At 48.5% G+C, this 20,634-nt stretch overlaps 1 protein-coding gene across 1 annotated transcript in view; it reads right to left on the bottom strand.

Annotated features, from left to right (window-relative positions):
- The window catches only part of LOC129832791 (intermembrane lipid transfer protein VPS13B), a 239,016-nt gene extending 218,849 nt beyond the window's left edge, over positions 1-20,167 (bottom strand). The window contains exons 1-3 of the mRNA XM_055896791.1: positions 20,031-20,167; positions 18,276-18,434; positions 16,353-16,496 (exon numbers count right to left, since the gene is read on the bottom strand). Of these exons, the coding sequence (XP_055752766.1) occupies positions 16,353-16,496; positions 18,276-18,422 (291 nt within the window). The 5' untranslated portion in view covers positions 18,423-18,434; positions 20,031-20,167. The remainder of the gene's footprint in view (positions 1-16,352; positions 16,497-18,275; positions 18,435-20,030) is intronic.
- Positions 20,168-20,634: the final 467 nt, after the last annotated feature.

Below are 20,634 nucleotides of genomic sequence, written 5' to 3'. Positions count from 1 at the left end.
GAGAGGCCAACCAACAAGCCTCAGAGGGAGAGGAGAGGAGAGGAGAGGAGAGGAGAGGAGAGGAGAGGAGAGGAGAGGGGAGGGGAGGGGAGGGGAGAGGAGAGGAGGGGAGGGGAGAGGAGAGGAGAGGCCAACCAACAAGTCTCAGTGGGAGGAGAGAGGAGGCGAGGATGTGTAACGGAGAGAGAGAGGCGGGGAGGGGAGGAGAGGCACGGCACCTCCTCAAATCATCTAGAGGACCAAAGCATCAATCAGAACATCCACATCAGGAGTGAATCCACTGACGGCAGTAAAAACTGAACTGATCAAGCAGCGAAGTGGAGCCAACCGCAGTCAGAACCTCCTCCGCTGGGAAACCCAGTCGTATCTCTGTCTCCTAAAAATCAAAAGGAAAAAACTCTCTCTCTCTGCTAGATGTGAACTGTTTCATTACCAGCTAGGGGCTGCGTCCCAAAACACCACCCCATTCCCTCGGTAGGACTGCACTGGAAAAGTTAGCGCACTACATAGGGAATAGGGTGCTCTATGGGACACAATCCCTAGTCTCTTTTAAAAAACCAGCCACCGACACCACAACGTCTTGGGGGAATTCTCTGGTCGTCCTCTGCAAGATGTTTTCTGATCCGTTTAACTGGAGAGAGTGTTAAGCTTGAAGCCAGATGACTGGGCCTGTTCTGGGGTTTAGTCTCGAGGGAGAGACACTGAAGAACCAGCGGTGTTTAGAGCTGAGTGTTAAGCTTGAAGCCAGATGACTGGGCCTGTTCTGGGGTTTAGTCTCGAGGGAGAGACACTGAAGAACCAGCGGTGTTTAGAGCTGAGTGTCAAGCTTGAAGCCAGATGACGAGGCCTGTTCTGGGGTTTAGTCTCGAGGGAGAGACACTGAAGAACCAGCGGTGTTTAGAGCTGAGTGTTAAGCTTGAAGCCAGATGACGAGGCCTGTTCTGGGGTTTAGTCTCGAGGGAGAGACACTGAAGAACCAGCGGTGTTTAGAGCTGAGTGTTAAGCTTGAAGCCAGATGACGAGGCCTGTTCTGGGGTTTAGTCTCGAGGGAGAGACACTGAAGAACCAGCGGAGTTTAGAGCTGAGTGTTAAGCTTGAAGCCAGATGACGGGGCCTGTTCTGGGGTTTAGTCTCGAGGGAGAGACACTGAAGGACCAGCGGAGTTTAGAGCTGAGTGTTAAGCTTGAAGCCAGATGACGAGGCCTGTTCTGGGGTTTAGTCTCGAGGGAGAGACCCTGAAGGACCAGCGGTGTTTAGAGCTGAGTGTTAAGCTTGAAGCCAGATGACGGGGCCTGTTCTGGGGTTTAGTCTCGAGGGAGAGACACTGAAGGACCAGCGGTGTTTAGAGCTGAGTGTTAAGCTTGAAGCCAGATGACGAGGCCTGTTCTGGGGTTTAGTCTCGAGGGAGAGACACTGAAGAACCAGCGGTGTTTAGAGCTGAGTGTTAAGCTTGAAGCCAGATGACGGGGCCTGTTCTGGGGTTTAGTCTCGAGGGAGAGACACTGAAGGACCAGCGGAGTTTAGAGCTGAGTGTTAAGCTTGAAGCCAGATGACGGGGCCTGTTCTGGGGTTTAGTCTCGAGGGAGAGACCCTGAAGAACCAGCGGTGTTTAGAGCTGAGTGTTAAGCTTGAAGCCAGATGACGAGGCCTGTTCTGGGGTTTAGTCTCGAGGGAGAGACACTGAAGGACCAGCGGAGTTTAGAGCTGAGTGTTAAGCTTGAAGCCAGATGACGGGGCCTGTTCTGGGGTTTAGTCTCGAGGGAGAGACACTGAAGAACCAGCGGTGTTTAGAGCTGAGTGTTAAGCTTGAAGCCAGATGACGGGGCCTGTTCTGGGGTTTAGTCTCGAGGGAGAGACACTGAAGGACCAGCGGAGTTTAGAGCTGAATGTACGGCGGGTATCGTCACACCACAAACAGAACAGATCGCCTCTCCCACACATACACTCCTATCCTTCTGATCCAACCACTTGTTAGAAGTCGTCCTATCCTTCTGATCCAACCACGTGTTAGAAGTTGTCCTATCCTTCTGAACCAACCACTTGTTAGAAGTCGTCCTATCCTTCTGAACCAACCACGTGTTAGAAGTTGTCCTATCCTTCTGATCCAACCACGTGTTAGAAGATGTCCTATCCTTCTGATCCAACCACTTGTTAGAAGTTCTCCTATCCTTCTGAACCAACCACTTGTTAGAAGTTGTCCTATCCTTCTGAACCAACCACGTGTTAGAAGATGTCCTATCCTTCTGAACCAACCACTTGTTAGAAGTCCTATCCTTCTGAACCAACCACTTGTTAGAAGTCCTATCCTTCTGAACCAACCACTTGTTAGAAGATGTCCTATCCTTCTGAACCAACCACTTGTTAGAAGTTCTCCTATCCTTCTGAACCAACCACTTGTTAGAAGTTCTCCTATCCTTCTGAACCAACCACTTGTTAGAAGTTCTCCTATCCTCTAGCTTGTTAGGATGTTCTGGTCGGGCCGTTCTGGTCGGGCCGTTCTAGTCGGGCCGTTCTGGTCGGGCCGTTCTAGTCGGGCCGTTCTAGTCGGGCCGTTCTGGTCGGGCCGTTCTGGTCGGGCCGTTCTGGTCGGGCCGTTCTGGTCGGGCCGTTCTGGTCGGGCCGTTCTGGTCGGGCCGTTCTAGTCGGGCCGTTCTGGTCGGGCCGTTCTGGTCGGGCCGTTCTGGTCGGGCCGTTCTGGTCGGGCCGTTCTAGTCGGGCCGTTCTAGTCGGGCCGTTCTAGTCGGGCCGTTCTAGTCGGGCCGTTCTAGTCGGGCCGTTCTAGTCGGGCCGTTCTAGTCGGGCCGTTCTAGTCGGGCCGTTCTAGTCAGGTTAACACTGACCTCCAAATGACTTCCTTACAGCCTCAGCTTACTCTTCCAATGGACACGGGATCAAGATACCAGACATCCTCAGAGTCCTTACCAGCGCTATTAATAACTACGTTTCCCATAATTCCCATAGGAGCCTGGGTATGAAATGGAAACATTTAAAAGCTGTTGTTTCATCTCTGTGAGAGTTTAAATAGTTATTGTAGTTTTTTTTTTACATTTTCCAATGAGTTGAGATCAAACCCATCTCTTATACATCTAATAATAATACTAATGTCAGAAAGACATATGTCTGAGAGTTTGGACAAAGGCTTCACAGTGACGTACAATAGGACTGAGGTTTATTTGTAGCTAGACAATGACTTAGGGCTGAGTTAACTTCACATGGACTCAGCTCAGTAGCATGTCCCACACACACTGACACTATAATTCATATCACGTGTAGGAACCTAGTGACACCGTGTACATGCAAGAGGACAAATCCATCCAAGACATCAATGTGATCTGGTTTGATCTAGTTTCCTGAGTGTTGAAAAACACAAAACACGTCGAGCAAAAAAATAGATTTCTGAATGAATCCTAAACAGGTAATTTCTCCCACAATTTAGTCCTGGTTTTAAATGGTTTCATGACTTTCCACAGGATATTTCTGTTGTGCATTCCAGCAGTAATCTAGCCCAGGCTAAGAGAGAAGCAGACATGATTAGAGGAATGGGAGAGGAATCTCAAGATAGTATACGCCAGCTCTTTATAAGATACACACAGAGGCTACGTCCCTAATGGAACCCTATTCCCTATATAGTGCACCACAGTAGACCAGGACCCACCCTATTCCCTATATAGTACACTACTGTAGACCAGGGACCAAATGGCCTCTTATTCCCTATATAGTGCACTGCTGTAGACTAGGGACCAAATGGCCCCTTATTCCCTATATAGTGCACTACTGTAGTCCAGGACCAAATGGCCCCTTATTCCCTATATAGTACACTACAGTAGACCAGGACCAAATGGCCCCTTATTCCCTATATAGTACACTACTGTAGACCAGGGACCAAATGGCCCCCTATTCCCTATTTATTACACTACAGTAGACCAGGACCCATAGGGGATAGGGTGAAATTGCTGATGCACCAGATAGAGGAGGCCACTGTAACCGTAGCAACAACGCTGACACAGTCAGACAGGACCAGCGCAACACAAACAAAACTGCAGACATTGTTGATGAATGGATTTTCCTGGTTAGCATATTTCCCCAACACAAGTCCTCATTAAAGCCTATTTTAGCCAATTACACTGTCAACAGGAGCTGTAATCTCAGTGGTCCTCAACACATTTCACTGTCAACAGGAGCTGTAATCTCAGTGGTCCTCAACACCCACATTTCACTGTCAACAGGAGCTGTAATCTCTCAGTGGTCCTCAACAGCCACATTTCACTGTCAACAGGAGCTGTAATCTCAGTGGTCCTCAACACCCACATTTCACTGTCAACAGGAGCTGTAATCTCAGTGGTCCTCAACACCCACATTTCACTGTCAACAGGAGCTGTAATCTCTCAGTGGTCCTCAACACCCACATTTCACTGTCAACAGGAGCTGTAATCTCAGTGGTCCTCAACACCCACATTTCACTGTCAACAGGAGCTGTAATCTCAGTGGTCCTCAACACCCACATTTCACTGTCAACAGAAGCTGTAATCTCAGTGGTCCTCAACACCCACATTTCACTGTCAACAGGAGGTGTAATCTCAAAGTGGTCCTCAACACCCATATTTCACTGTCAACAGGAGGTGTAATCTCAGTGGTCCTCAACACATTTCCATGTTCACATGCTAGTGGAAACTATAATTGTCCTCTCGCTCTGTGTTTAGCAAGTAGCAGATGGGCTCTGAGAGGCTACGTGAATATCTTTCCTAATACTAACCAGTTCCTCTCTGATTTTCCTTCCAAATGGCAACTATTCCCTATATAGTGCTCTACTTTTAGACCAGGGCCCTATTCCCTATATAGTGCACTACATTAGACCAGAGCCCTATTCCCTATTTAGTGCTCTACTTTAGACCAGGGCCCTATTCCCTATTTAGTGCTCTACTTTTAGACCAGGTCCCTATTCCCTATTTAGTGCTCTACTTTAGACCAGAGCCCTATTCCCTATATAGTGCACTACTTTAGACCAGGGCCCTATTCCCTATATAGTGCTCTACTTTTAGACCAGGGCCCTAGACCCTATATAGTGCACTACATTAGACCAGGGCCCTATTCTCTATGTAGTGCACTACTTTAGACCAGAGCCCTATTTCCGATTTAGCGCACTCCTTTAGACCAGAGCCCTATTCCCTATATAGTGCACTACTTTAGACCAGGGCCCTATTCCTTATATAGTGCACTACTTTAGACCAGAGCCCTATTCCCTATATAGTGCACTCCTTTAGACCAGAGCCCTATTCCCTATATAGTGCACTCCTTTAGACCAGAGCCCTATTCCCTATATAGTGCACTCCTTTAGACCAGAGCCCTATTCCCTACATAGTGCACTACTTTAGACCAGAACTGACCACTATATTTAGGGAATAGGGTTCCATTTGGGAAGCATCTTCTCTCCATCCGGAGGGAACAGAACAGAAACAACATGAGCTGCAATTATTACACAATCCTTAACAATCCTTAATGAACTTCAAAAAGGGATGTTTTTACAGGCCAGTACCGAGCCCGGGAACGGCAATTATGAAAACAAACCTTATTAATGATATCATTTATCATTTCCACACTTCGGGGGCGAAGCGGACTCTTGGCGGCTGAACATAAAACATTTCCGCACCACATATAAACTAGCCTATTTTAAAATAGTTCCATTGTAGTTGTCCGATTTTCCATCCAAACACAGACTGTTAAAGTCTTTCATTCTTCCCAAAATACGCAGGCCTTATATCCAACACCTAAAAAACCCCGACGGAGGGATTGTCTTAAGCAGAGTTTTAACAGAAGTAGTGTTTAAGCGGTAAGGCAACACAAGCTCACAGAACGGGACCGCCGAGTGCTGAAGTGTGTAAAAATCATCTGTCCCCGGTTGCAACACTCGCTACCGAGTTCCAAACTGCCACTGGAAGCAACGTCAGGACAAGAACTGTTGGTCGGGAGCTTCATGAAATGGGTTTCCATGGCAGAGCAGCCGCACACAAGCCTAAGATCACCATGCACAATGCCAAGCGTCGGCTGGAGTCGTGTAAAGCTCGCCGTCATTGGACACTGGAGCAGTGGAAACGCGTTCTCTGGAGTGATGAATCACGCTTCACCATCTGGCAGTCCGACGGACGAATCTGGGTTTGGCAGATGCCAGGAGAACGCTACCTGCCCCAATGCATAGTGCCAACTGTAAAGTTTGGCGGAGGAGGAATAATGGTGTGGGGCTGTTTTTCATGGTTCGGGCCCCGTAGTTCCAGTGAAGGGAAATCTTAACGCTACAGCATACAATGACATTCTAGATGATTCTGTTCTTCCAACTTTGTGGCAACAGTTTGGGGAAGGCCCTTTCCTGTTTCAGCATTACAATGCCCCAGTTCCCAATGCAAGGTCAAGATTGGTGTGGAAGAACTTGACTGGCCTGCACAGAGCCCTGACCTCAACCCCATCGAACACATTTGAGATGAATTGGAACGCCGACTACAAGCCGGGCCTAATCACCCAACATCAGTGGCCGACCTCACTAATGCTCTTGTTGCTGAATGGAAGCAAGTCCCCGCAGCAATGTTCCAACATCTAGTGGAAAGCCTTCCCAGAAGAGTGGAGGCTGTTATATCAGCAATGTTCCAACATCTAGTGGAAAGCCTTCCCAGAAGAGTGGAGGCTGTTATAGCAGCAATGTTCCAACATCTAGTGGAAAGCCTTCCCAGAAGAGTGGAGGCTGTTATAGCAGCAATGTTCCAACATCTAGTGGAAAGCCTTCCCAGAAGAGTGGAGGCTGTTATAGCAGCAACGAGGGGACCGACTCCATATTAATGCCAATGATTTTGTCATGAGATGTTGGACGAGCAGGTGTCCACATACTGTTGCTAATGTAGTGTCTCTCAGCTTTCTGCTGGAAGAGGTTGAGGAGGACCAGCAGGAAGTCCCTCCCCTGCAGGTTTAGGAGGACCAGTAGGAAGCCCCTCCCCTACAAGTTTAGGAGGACCAGTAGGAAGTCCCTCCCCTCCAAGTTTAGGAGGACCAGTAGGAAGCCCCTCCCCCTCCAAGTTTAGGAGGACCAGTAGGAAGCCCCTTCCCCTCCAAGTTTAGGAGGACCAGTAGGAAGCCCCTTCCCCTCCAGGTTTAAGAGGACCAGTAGGAAGCCCCTTCCCCTCCAGGTTTAAGAGGACCAGTAGGAAGCCCCTTCCCCTCCAGGTTTAAGAGGACCAGTAGGAAGCCCCTTCCCCTCCAGGTTTAAGAGGACCAGTAGGAAGCCCCTTCCCCTCCAGGTTTAAGAGGACCAGTAGGAAGCCCCTTCCCCTCCAGGTTTAAGAGGACCAGTAGGAAGCCCCTTCCCCTCCAGGTTTAAGAGGACCAGTAGGAAGCCCCTTCCCCTCCAGGTTTAAGAGGACCAGTAGGAAGCCCCTTCCCCTCCAGGTTTAAGAGGACCAGCAGGAAGCCCCTCCTGGTTTAGGAGGACCAGCAGGAAGCCCCTCCTGGTTTAAGAGGACCAGCAGGAAGCCCCTCCTGGTTTAAGAGGACCAGCAGGAAGCCCCTCCTGGTTTAGGAGGACCAGCAGGAAGCCCCTCCTGGTTTAGGAGGACCAGCAGGAAGCCCCTCCTGGTTTAGGAGGACCAGCAGGAAGCCCCTCCTGGTTTAGGAGGACCAGCAGGAAGCCCCTCCTGGTTTAGGAGGACCAGCAGGAAGCCCCTCCTGGTTTAGGAGGACCAGCAGGAAGCCCCTCCTGGTTTAGGAGGACCAGCAGGAAGCCCCTCCTGGTTTAGGAGGACCAGCAGGAAGCCCCTCCTGGTTTAGGAGGACCAGCAGGAAGCCCCTCCTGGTTTAGGAGGACCAGCAGGAAGCCCCTCCTGGTTTAGGAGGACCAGCAGGAAGCCCCTCCTGGTTTAGGAGGACCAGCAGGAAGCCCCTCCAGGTTTACGAGGACCAGCAGGAAGCCCCTCCAGGTTTACGAGGACCAGCAGGAAGCCCCTCCAGGTTTACGAGGACCAGCAGGAAGCCCCTCCTGGTTTACGAGGACCAGCAGGAAGCCCCTCCTGGTTTACGAGGACCAGCAGGAAGCCCCTCCTGGTTTACGAGGACCAGCAGGAAGCCCCTCCTGGTTTACGAGGACCAGCAGGAAGCCCCTCCTGGTTTAGGAGGACCAGCAGGAAGCCCCTCCTGGTTTAGGAGGACCAGCAGGAAGCCCCTCCTGGTTTAGGAGGACCAGCAGGAAGCCCCTCCTGGTTTAGGAGGACCAGCAGGAAGCCCCTCCTGGTTTAGGAGGACCAGCAGGAAGCCCCTCCTGGTTTAGGAGGACCAGCAGGAAGCCCCTCCTGGTTTAGGAGGACCAGCAGGAAGCCCCTCCTGGTTTAGAAGGACCCGCAGGAAGCCCCTCCTGGTTTAGGAGGACCCGCAGGAAGCCCCTCCTGGTTTAGGAGGACCCGCAGGAAGCCCCTCCTGGTTTAGGAGGACCCGCAGGAAGCCCCTCCTGGTTTAGGAGGACCAGCAGGAAGCCCCTCCTGGTTTAGGAGGACCAGCAGGAAGCCCCTCCTGGTTTAGGAGGACCAGCAGGAAGCCCCTCCTGGTTTAGGAGGACCAGCAGGAAGCCCCTCCTGGTTTAGGAGGACCAGCAGGAAGCCCCTCCTGGTTTAGGAGGACCAGCAGGAAGCCCCTCCTGGTTTAGGAGGACCAGCAGGAAGCCCCTCCTGGTTTAGGAGGACCAGCAGGAAGCCCCTCCAGTTAAAGGTACCTCCCAGTGACGGGTGGTACTGAGCCACTGCCATCCTTAATGAGCAGTTAAATACCATTATCAGTACAATGTAATATATGACCATTAAAATGTCACAAATCACCAGGATAAAAGCTGTTTCCATGTTGGCGTCAGAACTGAGGGGTCGGTGCAGTAAGGGCCCTGCTACCTCCCTCCCTCCCTCCCTGTTACCTACCTCCCTCCTCACCTCCCTCCCTCCCTCCTCCGTACCTACCTCCCTCCCTCCCTCCCTACCTCCCCCCTCCCTCCCTCCTACCTCTCTCTCTCCCTCTCTCTCCCTCTCCCCCTCTCTCCCTCTCTCCCTCTCTCCCTCTCTCCCTCTCTACCTCTCTCCCTCTCTCCCTCTCTCCCTCCCTCCCTCCCTCCCTCCCTCCCTCTCTCCCTCTCTCCCTCCCTCTCTCTCCCTCTCTCTCTCCCTCTCTCCCTCCCTCCCTCCCTCCCTCTCTCCCTCTCTCCCTCCCTCCCTCTCTCCCTCCCTCCCTCTCAAATAGGAGAGAAGTACCCTATCCTTCCAGACAGCTCATTCCAATTCCTCCCGCTGCCAAGCAGGACCTCTGTTGTAAGTCTGGCTTGGCTCCAAACTGTGTGTCTCCTGGGTGAGAATAACATTGAATAAAATTTGTCCAAACGTCATTTGCAATTTTTCACCCCTCCCCCCAAAAAAAAGTATTTTTCTTGACCGGGGGGGGGGGGGGACACCTTAGGAAAACATCTGTAACAAATACTTGTTTTGCGTATAGTAGCAGTACATGAGTGGGCATTCCACCGCTACGCCGTGACCCTGAGCTGTGTACGGACTGAGTCTTTCCACAGGGCTGGAAATACGATCTCTGCAGCAGTAGCCAGCTACATACTATATGATATTTACCATTAGTTCTGGCCTGCTCAAGCTCATGTGTTCCCGAGTCTTTAGCCTGCAGTCTACATAATTAGGTGTAATTGACTTCCCTTACAATGTGTTTCTAGTGACGGGGACATCTGGCCTTGGAGACACTCCATACAGGGGGGGGGGGCGAGGACCAAATAGAACCCTACCATCTTCCATAGGGCTCATAGGCCTCTGGTTAACAGCAGTGTACTATATAGGGAATAGGGAGCCATTAGGTACGTAGCCTGCTCTCTGAGCTCCAGCTTGCCTTTCTACTTGGCACCAGCATGGGTGGTATAGAATAGGTACGACCACAACCAGACCCTCTTCAGTACAAATAAATCTCACCCAATGTCTTTCATACTACACTTTCCCATTATCAAAATATTTATAAATCAAACCTAAATAAATTATAAATATTTATTTTGGGGGTAATCGTTCTCAGATTTCGGTTCAGTTTCACTGGTAGTGCTGCTAAGACTCAAAGTAGGTTTTTGTACCGACCAACTACAAGGACATAATCACTGCCTCTAATACCGACCCCCTACAGGACATTATCACTGCCTCTAATACCGACCCCCTACAGGACATTATCACTGCCTCTAATACCGACCCCCTACAGGACATTATCACTGCCTCTAATACCGACCCCCTACATGACATTATCACTGCCTCTAATACCGACCCTCTACAGGACATTATCACTGACTCTAATACCGACCCCCTACAGGAAAGTATCACTGCCTCTAATACCGACCCCCTAAAGGACATTATCACTGCCTCTAATACCGACCCCCTACAGGACATTATCACTGCCTCTAATACCGACCCCCTACAGGACATTATCACTGCCTCTAATACCGACCCCCTACAGGACATTATCACTGCCTCTAATACCGACCAACTACAAGGACATAATCACTGCCTCTAATACCGACCCCCTACAGGACATTATCACTGCCTCTAATACCGACCCCCTACAGGACATTATCACTGCCTCTAATACCGACCCCCTACAGGACATTATCACTGCCTCTAATACCGACCCCCTACATGACATTATCACTGCCTCTAATACCGACCCTCTACAGGACATTATCACTGCCTCTAATACCGACCCCCTACAGGAAAGTATCACTGCCTCTAATACCGACCACCTACAGGACATTATCACTGCCTCTAATACCGACCCCCTACAGGACATTATCGCTGCCTCTAATACCGACCCCCTACAGGACATTATCGCTGCCTCTAATACCGACCCCCTACAGGACATTATCACTGCCTCTAATACCAACCCCCTACAGGACATTATCACTGCCTATAATACCGACCCTATACAGGACATTATCACTGCCTCTAATACCGACCCCCTACAGGAAAGTATCACTGCCTCTAATACCGACCCCCTACAGGACATTATCACTGCCTCTAATACCGACCCCCTACAGGACATTATCACTGCCTCTATACCGACCCCCTACAGGACATTATCACTGCCTCTAATACCGACCCCCTACAGGACATTATCACTGCCTCTAATACCGACCCCCTACAGGACATTATCACTGCCTCTAATACCGACCCCCTACAGGACATTATCACTGCCTCTAATACCGACCCCCTACAGGAAAGTATCACTGCCTCTAATACCGACCACCTACAGGACATTATCGCTGCCTCTAATACCGACCCCCTACAGGACATTATCGCTGCCTCTAATACCGACCCCCTACAGGACATTATCGCTGCCTCTAATACCGACCCCCTACAGGACATTATCACTGCCTCTAATACCGACCCCCTACAGGACATTATCACTGCCTATAATACCGACCCTATACAGGACATTATCACTGCCTCTAATACCGACCCCCTACAGGAAAGTATCACTGCCTCTAATACCGACCCCCTACAGGACATTATCACTGCCTCTAATACCGACCCCCTACAGGACATTATCACTGCCTCTATACCGACCCCCTACAGGACATTATCACTGCCTCTAATACCGACCCCCTACAGGACATTATCACTGCCTCTAATACCGACCCCCTACAGGACATTATCACTGCCTCTAATACCAACCCCCTAAAGGGACATAATCACTGCCTCTAATACCAACCCCCTAAAGGGACATAATCACTGCCTCTAATACCGACCAACTACACACTGCCTCTAATACTGACCAACTACAAGGACATAATCACTGCCTCTAATACTGACCAACTACACACTGCCTCTAATACTGACCAACTACACACTGCCTCTAATACCAACCCCCTAAAAGGACATAATCACTGCCTCTAATACTGACCAACTACACACTGCCTCTAATACTGACCAACTACACACTGCCTCTAATACTGACCAACTACAAGGACATAATCACTGCCTCTAATACCGACCACCTACACACTGCCTCTAATACCGACCAACTACAAGGACATAATCACTGCCTCTAATACCGACCACCTACACACTGCCTCTAATACCGACCAACTACACACTGCCTCTAATACCGACCAACTACAAGGACATAATCACTGCCTCTAATACCGACCACCTACACACTGCCTCTAATACCGACCAACTACACACTGCCTCTAATACCGACCAACTACACACTGCCTCTAATACCGACCAACTACACACTGCCTCTAATACCGACCAACTACACACTGCCTCTAATACCGACCAACTACACACTGCCTCTTATACCGACCAACTACACACTGCCTCTTATACCGACCAACTACACACTGCCTCTTATACCGACCAACTACACACTGCCTCTAATACCGACCAACTACACACTGCCTCTAATACCGACCAACTACACACTGCCTCTAATACCGACCCCCTACAGGACATAATCACTGCCTCTAATACCGACCAACTACACACTGCCTCTAATACCGACCAACTACACACTGCCTCTTATACCGACCCCCTACAAGGACATAATCACTGCCTCTAATACTGACCAACTACACACTGCCTCTAATACTGACCAACTACACACTGCCTCTAATACTGACCACCTACACACTGCCTCTAATACCGACCAACTACAGGACATAATCCCTTCTTCCTGTCAGACATGCAGTTTGGGCCGGTAGAGAGAGAAGTGGGACTGTCTTGACAACCATGATCTTTGATTTAGTCTCAAATGGAACCCTCCTCCCCTATGAGGTGGGACTACTTTAGACCAGGACCAAATGGAACCCTATTCCCCTATGTAGTGCACTACCTTAGACCAGGACCAAATGGAACCCTCTTCCCCTATGTAGTGCACTACTTTAGACCAGGACCCTATGGAACCCTCTTCCCCTATGTAGTGCACTACTTTAGACCAGGACCAAATGGAACCCTATTCCCCTATGTAGTGCACTACTTTAGACCAGGACCCTATGGAACCCTCTTCCCCTATGTAGTGCACTACTTTAGACCAGGACCCTATGGAACCCTCTTCCCCTATGTAGTGCACTACTTTAGACCAGGACCCTATGGAACCGTCTTCCCCTATGTAGTGCACTACTTTAGACCAGGACCAAATGGAACCCTCTTCCCCTATGTAGTGCACTACTTTTGACCAAGGCTCTGATTAAAAGTAGTGCACTATGTAGGGAACAGGGTGCCATTTGGAAGATACAGTTCATGTAATAAGTGATCGTAGTAAAATGTCACTACTGACTAACAATACACAGCTTTTAACTGCAGTTTTAGTCACTTGCCAAAGACATTTTACGGTTCAATAGTAAAGAATAGCAGTGGTGGAATTAGACCTAACAAGCAACACTATAATCCGAAAAGTTCTCTGAATATTTCTGGTCGCTGCCGATCAGTCCTCGTTTCTCAAAAGTACATTTGCTGAGCAGTGAGCAATTGTGTTGGCTTCAAGTTATACAACCGCGAACTCACAAAGACAGACGCTTTTTTTTTTTAAATAGTCGTTTACTACTAATCTCTCTGCCTGATGCTAAAACCTGACTGGTTGAAATAAACCCAGCCACATTTACAGAGAAATTAAAAAGAGCATTTGCAGAATGTTTCCTTCTGGCAGGGTGAATAACATGAGGACACTGTCATCTTTGAGTTCACCAATGTGCTCTTCATTGAAGAGCTCCTTTAAAGCAGTGGCCAACACCGCTTTCATTCCCCCCCAAACAGCTTTTAGAAAAACCTGACGAGAATATAACAAAGAAACTGTACAGAGACCATGACATCACTCAGCCCTGCTCTAAAAACAGCCTGGGACGTCACTCAGCCCTGCTCTAAAAACAGCCTGGGACATCACTCAGCCCTGCTCTAAAAACAGCCTGGGACGTCACTCAGCCCTGCTCTAAAAACAGCCTGGGACGTCACTCAGCCCTGCTCTAAAAACAGCCTGGGACGTCACTCAGCCCTGCTCTAAAAACAGCCTGGGACGTCACTCAGCCCTGCTCTAAAAACAGCCTGGGACATCACTCAGCCCTGCTCTAAAAACAGCCTGGGACATCACTCAGCCCTGCTCTAAAAACAACCTGGGAGTTAGTTGACATCACTCAGCCCTGCTCTAAAAACAGCCTGGGAGTTAGTTGACATCACTCAGCCCTGCTCTAAAAACAGCCTGGGAGTTAGTTGACATCACTCAGCCCTGCTCTAAACACAGCCTGGGAGTTAGTTGACATCACTCAGCCCTGCTCTAAACACAGCCTGGGAGTTAGTAGACATCACTCAGCCTTGAGTTAGTAGACATCACTCAGCCCTGCTCTAAAAACAGCCTGGGAGTTAGTTGACATCACTCAGCCCTGCTCTAAAAACACCCAGGGAGTTAGTTGACATCACTCAGCCCTGCTCTAAAAACAGCCTGGGAGTTAGTAGACACTCAGCCCTGCTCTAAAAACAGCCAGGGAGTTAGTTGACATCACTCAGCCCTGCTGTAAAAACAGCCTGAGAGTTAGTAGACATCACTCAGCCCTGCTCTAAAAACAGCCTGGGAGTTAGTTGACATCACTCAGCCCTGCTCTAAAAACAGCCTGAGAGTTAGTAGACATCACTCAGCCCTGCTCTAAAAACAACCTGGGAGTTAGTTGACATCACTCAGCCCTGCTCTAAAAACAGCCTGGGAGTTAGTTGACATCACTCAGCCCTGCTCTAAAAACAGCCTGGGAGTTAGTTGACATCACTCAGCCCTGCTCTAAAAACAGCCTGGGAGTTAGTTGACATCACTCAGCCCTGCTCTAAAAACAGCCTGGGAGTTAGTAGACACTCAGCCATGCTCTAAAAACAGCCAGGGAGTTAGTTGACATCACTCAGCCCTGCTGTAAAAACAGCCTGAGAGTTAGTAGACATCACTCAGCCCTGCTCTAAAAACAGCCTGGGAGTTAGTTGACATCACTCAGCCCTGCTCTAAAAACAGCCTGAGAGTTAGTAGACATCACTCAGCCCTGCTCTAAAAACAACCTGGGAGTTAGTTGACATCACTCAGCCCTGCTCTAAAAACAACCTGGGAGTTAGTTGACATCACTCAGCCCTGCTGTAAAAACAGCCTGAGAGTTAGTTGACATCACTCAGCCCTGCTCTAAAAACAGCCTGGGAGTTAGTTGACATCACTCAGCCCTGCTCTCTGTTGTCCTATTTTCTTCAGGGGATTCCTTCACCCAGACTCAGCAAGAATGATGAAGCATTGATGAAGAAGATAAAAGCAGCTGCTACTTAGTCCTGTCAAATTAACACCTTTTAACCCCTTTGTCTGGGTTGGAACGTTACAACACAACAAAATAATGGTACTAACAGGCTGTGATTCCAGTCAGCTTTAATCTGCCTCTCTGAGGCACCGTGGTTAAATCGGCTTTACGGACGCTCATTAGACACGCAGACCTTCGAATTGGAGCGGCAAGACGAGAAACGACGTGTCAAATTAGTCCAAATGAGCACCCCTGCCTGAGACCCTAAGCCAACACGAAGAAAGAGGTGAACTGAGTCATGGGCTGTTGGACTGCTGCGGAGACAGAGGGGGTTCTGGGTAGAGGAGTCTAGAATGTGATGAACTGAGTCATGGGCTGTTGGACTGCTGCGGAGACAGAGGGGGTTCTGGGTAGAGGAGTCTAGAATGTGATGAACTGAGTCATGGGCTGTTGGGACTGCTGAGGGGACAGAGGGGGTTCTGGGTAGAGGAATCTAGAATGTGATGAACTGAGTCATGGGTTGTTGGGACTGCTGAGGGGACAGAGGGGATTCTGGGTAGAGGAGTCTAGAATGTGATGAACTGAGTCATGGGCTGTTTGGACTGCTGAGGGGACAGAGGGGGTTCTGGGTAGAGGAGTCTAGAATGTGATGAACTAAGTCATGAGCTGTTTGGACTGCTGCGGAGACAGAGGGGGTTCTGGGTAGAGGAGTCTAGAATGTGATGAACTGAGTCATGGGCTGTTTGGACTGCTGAGGAGACAGAGGGGGTTCTGGGTAGAGGAGTCTAGGAAAGGAAGATGGAAAGGAAGAAACCAACAATATGTTTTAAACCAAGTCTATTCCTTGTGGAACGTTATATGACAGAGATTGTAACTTTGGTCATGTATTGAGGAAGGATTGAACTTCTTTCAGTGATACAGCAAGACTGTAGACTCAGAAATGCACCAGCTTTGGAATGCCATGACAGTATGCACTAAATTGGAGTATTGCACTTGTCTGCAGTATAAATATATAAATATGTATAAATATTTAAAAAACAGTGGTACTAACCTGTGCTCCATCCTTCAGTTTGAGGATACACTCCATTGTGTTAATGGTGATAACCACGGCCTCGGAGCCCAGTTTGGTCCAGGGCACGTGGATACGCAGCTCATGGATGTGACCGCTCAGAAAGGTAAAGGGCAGTTTCAGCTCCTAGAAACAGGGATGAAAATTTAAAAAGTCACTGCGTTGGCTCAGTGGGTTGGAGCCTGGGTCTGGCAATGCTAAGGGATGTGGGTTCAAGACACGAGGGTACGATCTCTACAGGATATCACCTGTGGACAACCGACCAGACATGAGGGTACGATCTCTACAGGATATCACCTGTGGACAACTGACCAGACATGAGGGTACGATCTCTACAGGATATCACCTGTGGACAACTGACCAGACATGAGGGTACGATCTCTACAGGATATCACCTGTGGACAACTGACCAGACATGAGGGTACGATCTCTACAGGATATCACCTGTGGACAACTGACCAGACATGAGGGTACGATCTCTACAGGATATCACCTGTGGACAACTGACCAGACATGAGGGAACGATCTCTACAGGATATCACCTGTGGACAACTGACCAGACATGAGGGTACGATCTCTACAGGATATCACCTGTGGACAACTGACCAGACATGAGGGTACGATCTCTACAGGATATCACCTGTGGACAACTGACCAGACATGAGGGAACGATCTCTACAGGATATCACCTGTGGACAACTGACCAGACATGAGGGTACGATCTCTACAGGATATCACCTGTGGACAACTGACCAGACATGAGGGTACGATCTCTACAGGATAACATCGGTGGACAACTGACCAGACATGAGGGAACGATCTCTACAGGATATCACCTGTGGACAACTGACCAGACATGAGGGTACGATCTCTACAGGATATCACCTGTGGACAACTGACCAGACATGAGGGTACGATCTCTACAGGATAACATCGGTGGACAACTGACCAGACATGAGGGTACGATCTCTACAGGATATCACCTGTGGACAACTGACCAGACACGAGGGTACGATCTCTACAGGATATCACCTGTGGACAACTGACCAGACATGAGGGTACGATCTCTACAGGATAACATCGGTGGACAACTGACCAGACATGAGGGTACGATCTCTACAGGATAACACCTGTGGACAACTGACCAGACATGAGGGTACGATCTCTTCTAACTTCTGAACAGAATACGTCAACAGGAAACCTTCTGAATATGAATTGGATTGGGGACCATGTTTAAGCCTTTAGGCCCTGATTTCATTCTGGTTTTTATTTATTTGTTATAATGTATTTAACCAGTTAAGAAAAAATATTATTTACAATGACGGCCTACCGGGGAATTGTGGGTTAACTGCCTTGTTCTGGGGCAGAACGACAGATTTTTACCTTGTCAGCTCGGGGATTCGATCCAGCAACCTTTCGGTTACCGGCCCAACGTACGCTTGTACCCACTAGGCTACCTGCCGTCCCAAAAGGTAAAGGTCTCAATATCTGAACAAGAACACACGACCATCAAAGCCATCGAATTGAGCAGAATAGAGAATGTTTCAAATCTGCATCTAAAGTTATCACTAAAATCCACATTAAGCTACTGCTCTCGCCGCATCATCAAGCACTAGACACAGACTAGGCTATGTTGACATCAGCACTGGTAGGATCCCAGTCCGTGTCCCTGGGTGTCACTATTGAGCAGGAACAGACAGGTGGCAGTGTGACACACGTCTAGCCACCGGTCGATGGAACAAGTGACCTCTTGTGGGAAAAAAGCAGACTCCGATTGAGACTGACCTGACCTGCATTCATAAAGTTACCTCAGGAAAAGAGCAGATACAAAGTCAATAGCATTACTAAGTGTTATTACAGTGTTATTAGAGGGTTAATAAGCTTAATTCCAGGATTATTCCATACCTGCTCCAGGACATCCAGCTTCAGCTCCAGCTTGCTCAGTACTACGTCTCCTCCCCATAGCGACAGCTGCAGGTCAGAGGGCTTCAGGTTCTTGATGTATTTGTTCACATAGGTCATCAACAGGGGCGTGACATAGGACTCCAACATCCTGCCTCTGTCCTGGACCACAACAGGGAAGAAAGTCAGTCCATTTTTGGGGCAAGGAGTCATTCCAAGTCACAACACAGTTTTAAAAAAAGGGTTGAATAAAGCAAGTTGAGCTAGCCAAATAACATATCTGGTAACCGAGGGCTATCCTTAGCTAGCCATGCCTACAGCCCTTCAAAAAAGCCCTCCAGTCAAGCTAACTGCCTTAGCTAGAGATGCAGGACTGTAGAGAACTAGTAGAACCAGTCACAAGGTAATGTGTGTTATAGATCGTCCTTAGTTTGACAACATGAAGTTACATAGCTAGCTGTTTAGCTAACCACCTCACTCAACATCATGTTGTTTTGCCTTTTCATGTATCCAATCTATGTGACTTGAGTGTGGATCATTTGCTAGCTTGCTTTGCTACGTAGTGAGACTTGAGTTTATCAACGTTGTTATTCGTTTTTCACTGAGTATTTACTCCTCGTGTCGCTATTTTTATTTGTTATCTCTTTAACTCTGCATTGTTGGAAAAGGGACCCGTAAGCATTTCATGGTTCGTTTACACCTGTTGTTTACGAAGCATGAGACAAATACAATTTGATTTGAACTGTGACAGCTCACTACAGCATGGCACCTAGCTAGCTAGATAGTGTAGCCATAGAGAATGATAGAGGCCTCTAGTGGCCAAAGGGCCGTTTAAGCATGGGCAGCACCATGAAGGGCTTCCACCATACTTACGACATTTTAAAGTAGTCAAAGTAGTCAACTGGGTGGGGATTCCTATGAGTTGTAGCCTGAATAGCGCTACCTATGCAGTCACTGACGCTACAGCGGCACAGATTTAAAAAAATATATATATATATATGATTCCTCTATCTATCTCTATGGGTGTAGCTGCTATGTACTGACGCTTTCATCTGGATTAAAGCCAATTTATGTTTAATCTGGAATGTGGTCAGAGTATGGATGATGAGACGCATTTTGCTGAGCCTCTGGAGGCACGAAGAGGCCACCACATCGCCATGCGCCTCGTAACAACGAGGAGGGCTCGTAGAGGTCCGCATTGACATGATTGGTTGACTGTAGGTGAGGGCGGGAAGTCCTGTATAAACACAAACTCACTTCCCTGACGTCTTCCTTCACAACTGTTCTACCGAAGCGCAAGAAGTATTAATGCCCTGCCTTATGCAGAGGCCGTATCACCGTAAATACCGCACGGCCAATGCAGACATCGGACTGACCATGAAGCGCCTTTAAAAGGGACATCATAATATTGTTGATTGAGTCCATACAATGCAACCCAGCTAGCTAGAACAATTAGCATGCAAGTTTCAACAAACTTATGAGCCTGGCTCGTACCATTAGTTATCTACCTAGTTAGCAGCAGTTAATAGGGCTGGCTAGAGTTAGTTCGCTAGCTGATTAGTTATTGGACTATCATAAAGGGGTGTCGTGTTGCATTCTGGAAAAGTGTTGGCTAGCCAAATGACAGTTGAGTTGGCTAGCTCCAGTCCTAGCCTGCTTGCTAACTTTAGCCTAGCTAGATATCTAGCCATTTCAGTAGCCAAGTAAACGACGCTTATACGACTGCTGTCTCTACTTAGACTCAATTATTTCCCTTACTTGTTTGCTGCAGTTTCAATGAATCTCTTCGGTAGCACACTAGTTAATTCATCCCGTTAGCTGAAGCAAGGCACATTTGTCTCAGGCAAACGTCATCATCAACTAACACAGAACTTCCGCGTGTTAACTGTCGTGTCGTCATTTCCTAGTTAGGTATCAACCACCACGCCCCCCGTGATGGGACCGAACCAATACATTTACGCGGTCCCTTTCCTAGCCTCCTCTCATTCATAAAACATAGTGGATTGGTTCAGAGCAAAATGGTGTAAATTTATCAAGCGCAATTTGAAACACAAAATGATTGCGTTTTAAGGTTTGAGGCTACATGATCTGCATACAAGTAGCTAGTCAGCTTCTTAAATTTAGGTCATGAATGGTTTGATTATAATTGTAGCATGATACAGTAATTAAAATCAAATAGATTAATAGTAGGAAATGTATGGCTATAATCAAAATGTCTCAAAATGTTGCACCAGAATACTTGGAATAGGAATGAACAATAGAAGCTAAATGTGTCATTCGTCATCACGCTGAAATATTTAAACGGATGCGTAGTCTTTAGATTGTAGTCTGCAGGTGTCAACTGCTCGTCATTGTCGCCATT

Source organism: Salvelinus fontinalis, chromosome 34 (genome assembly GCF_029448725.1).
Source record: "Salvelinus fontinalis isolate EN_2023a chromosome 34, ASM2944872v1, whole genome shotgun sequence".
Taxonomy (NCBI): Eukaryota; Metazoa; Chordata; class Actinopteri; order Salmoniformes; family Salmonidae; genus Salvelinus; species Salvelinus fontinalis.
This window is presented reverse-complemented; position numbering and strand designations above follow the sequence as displayed.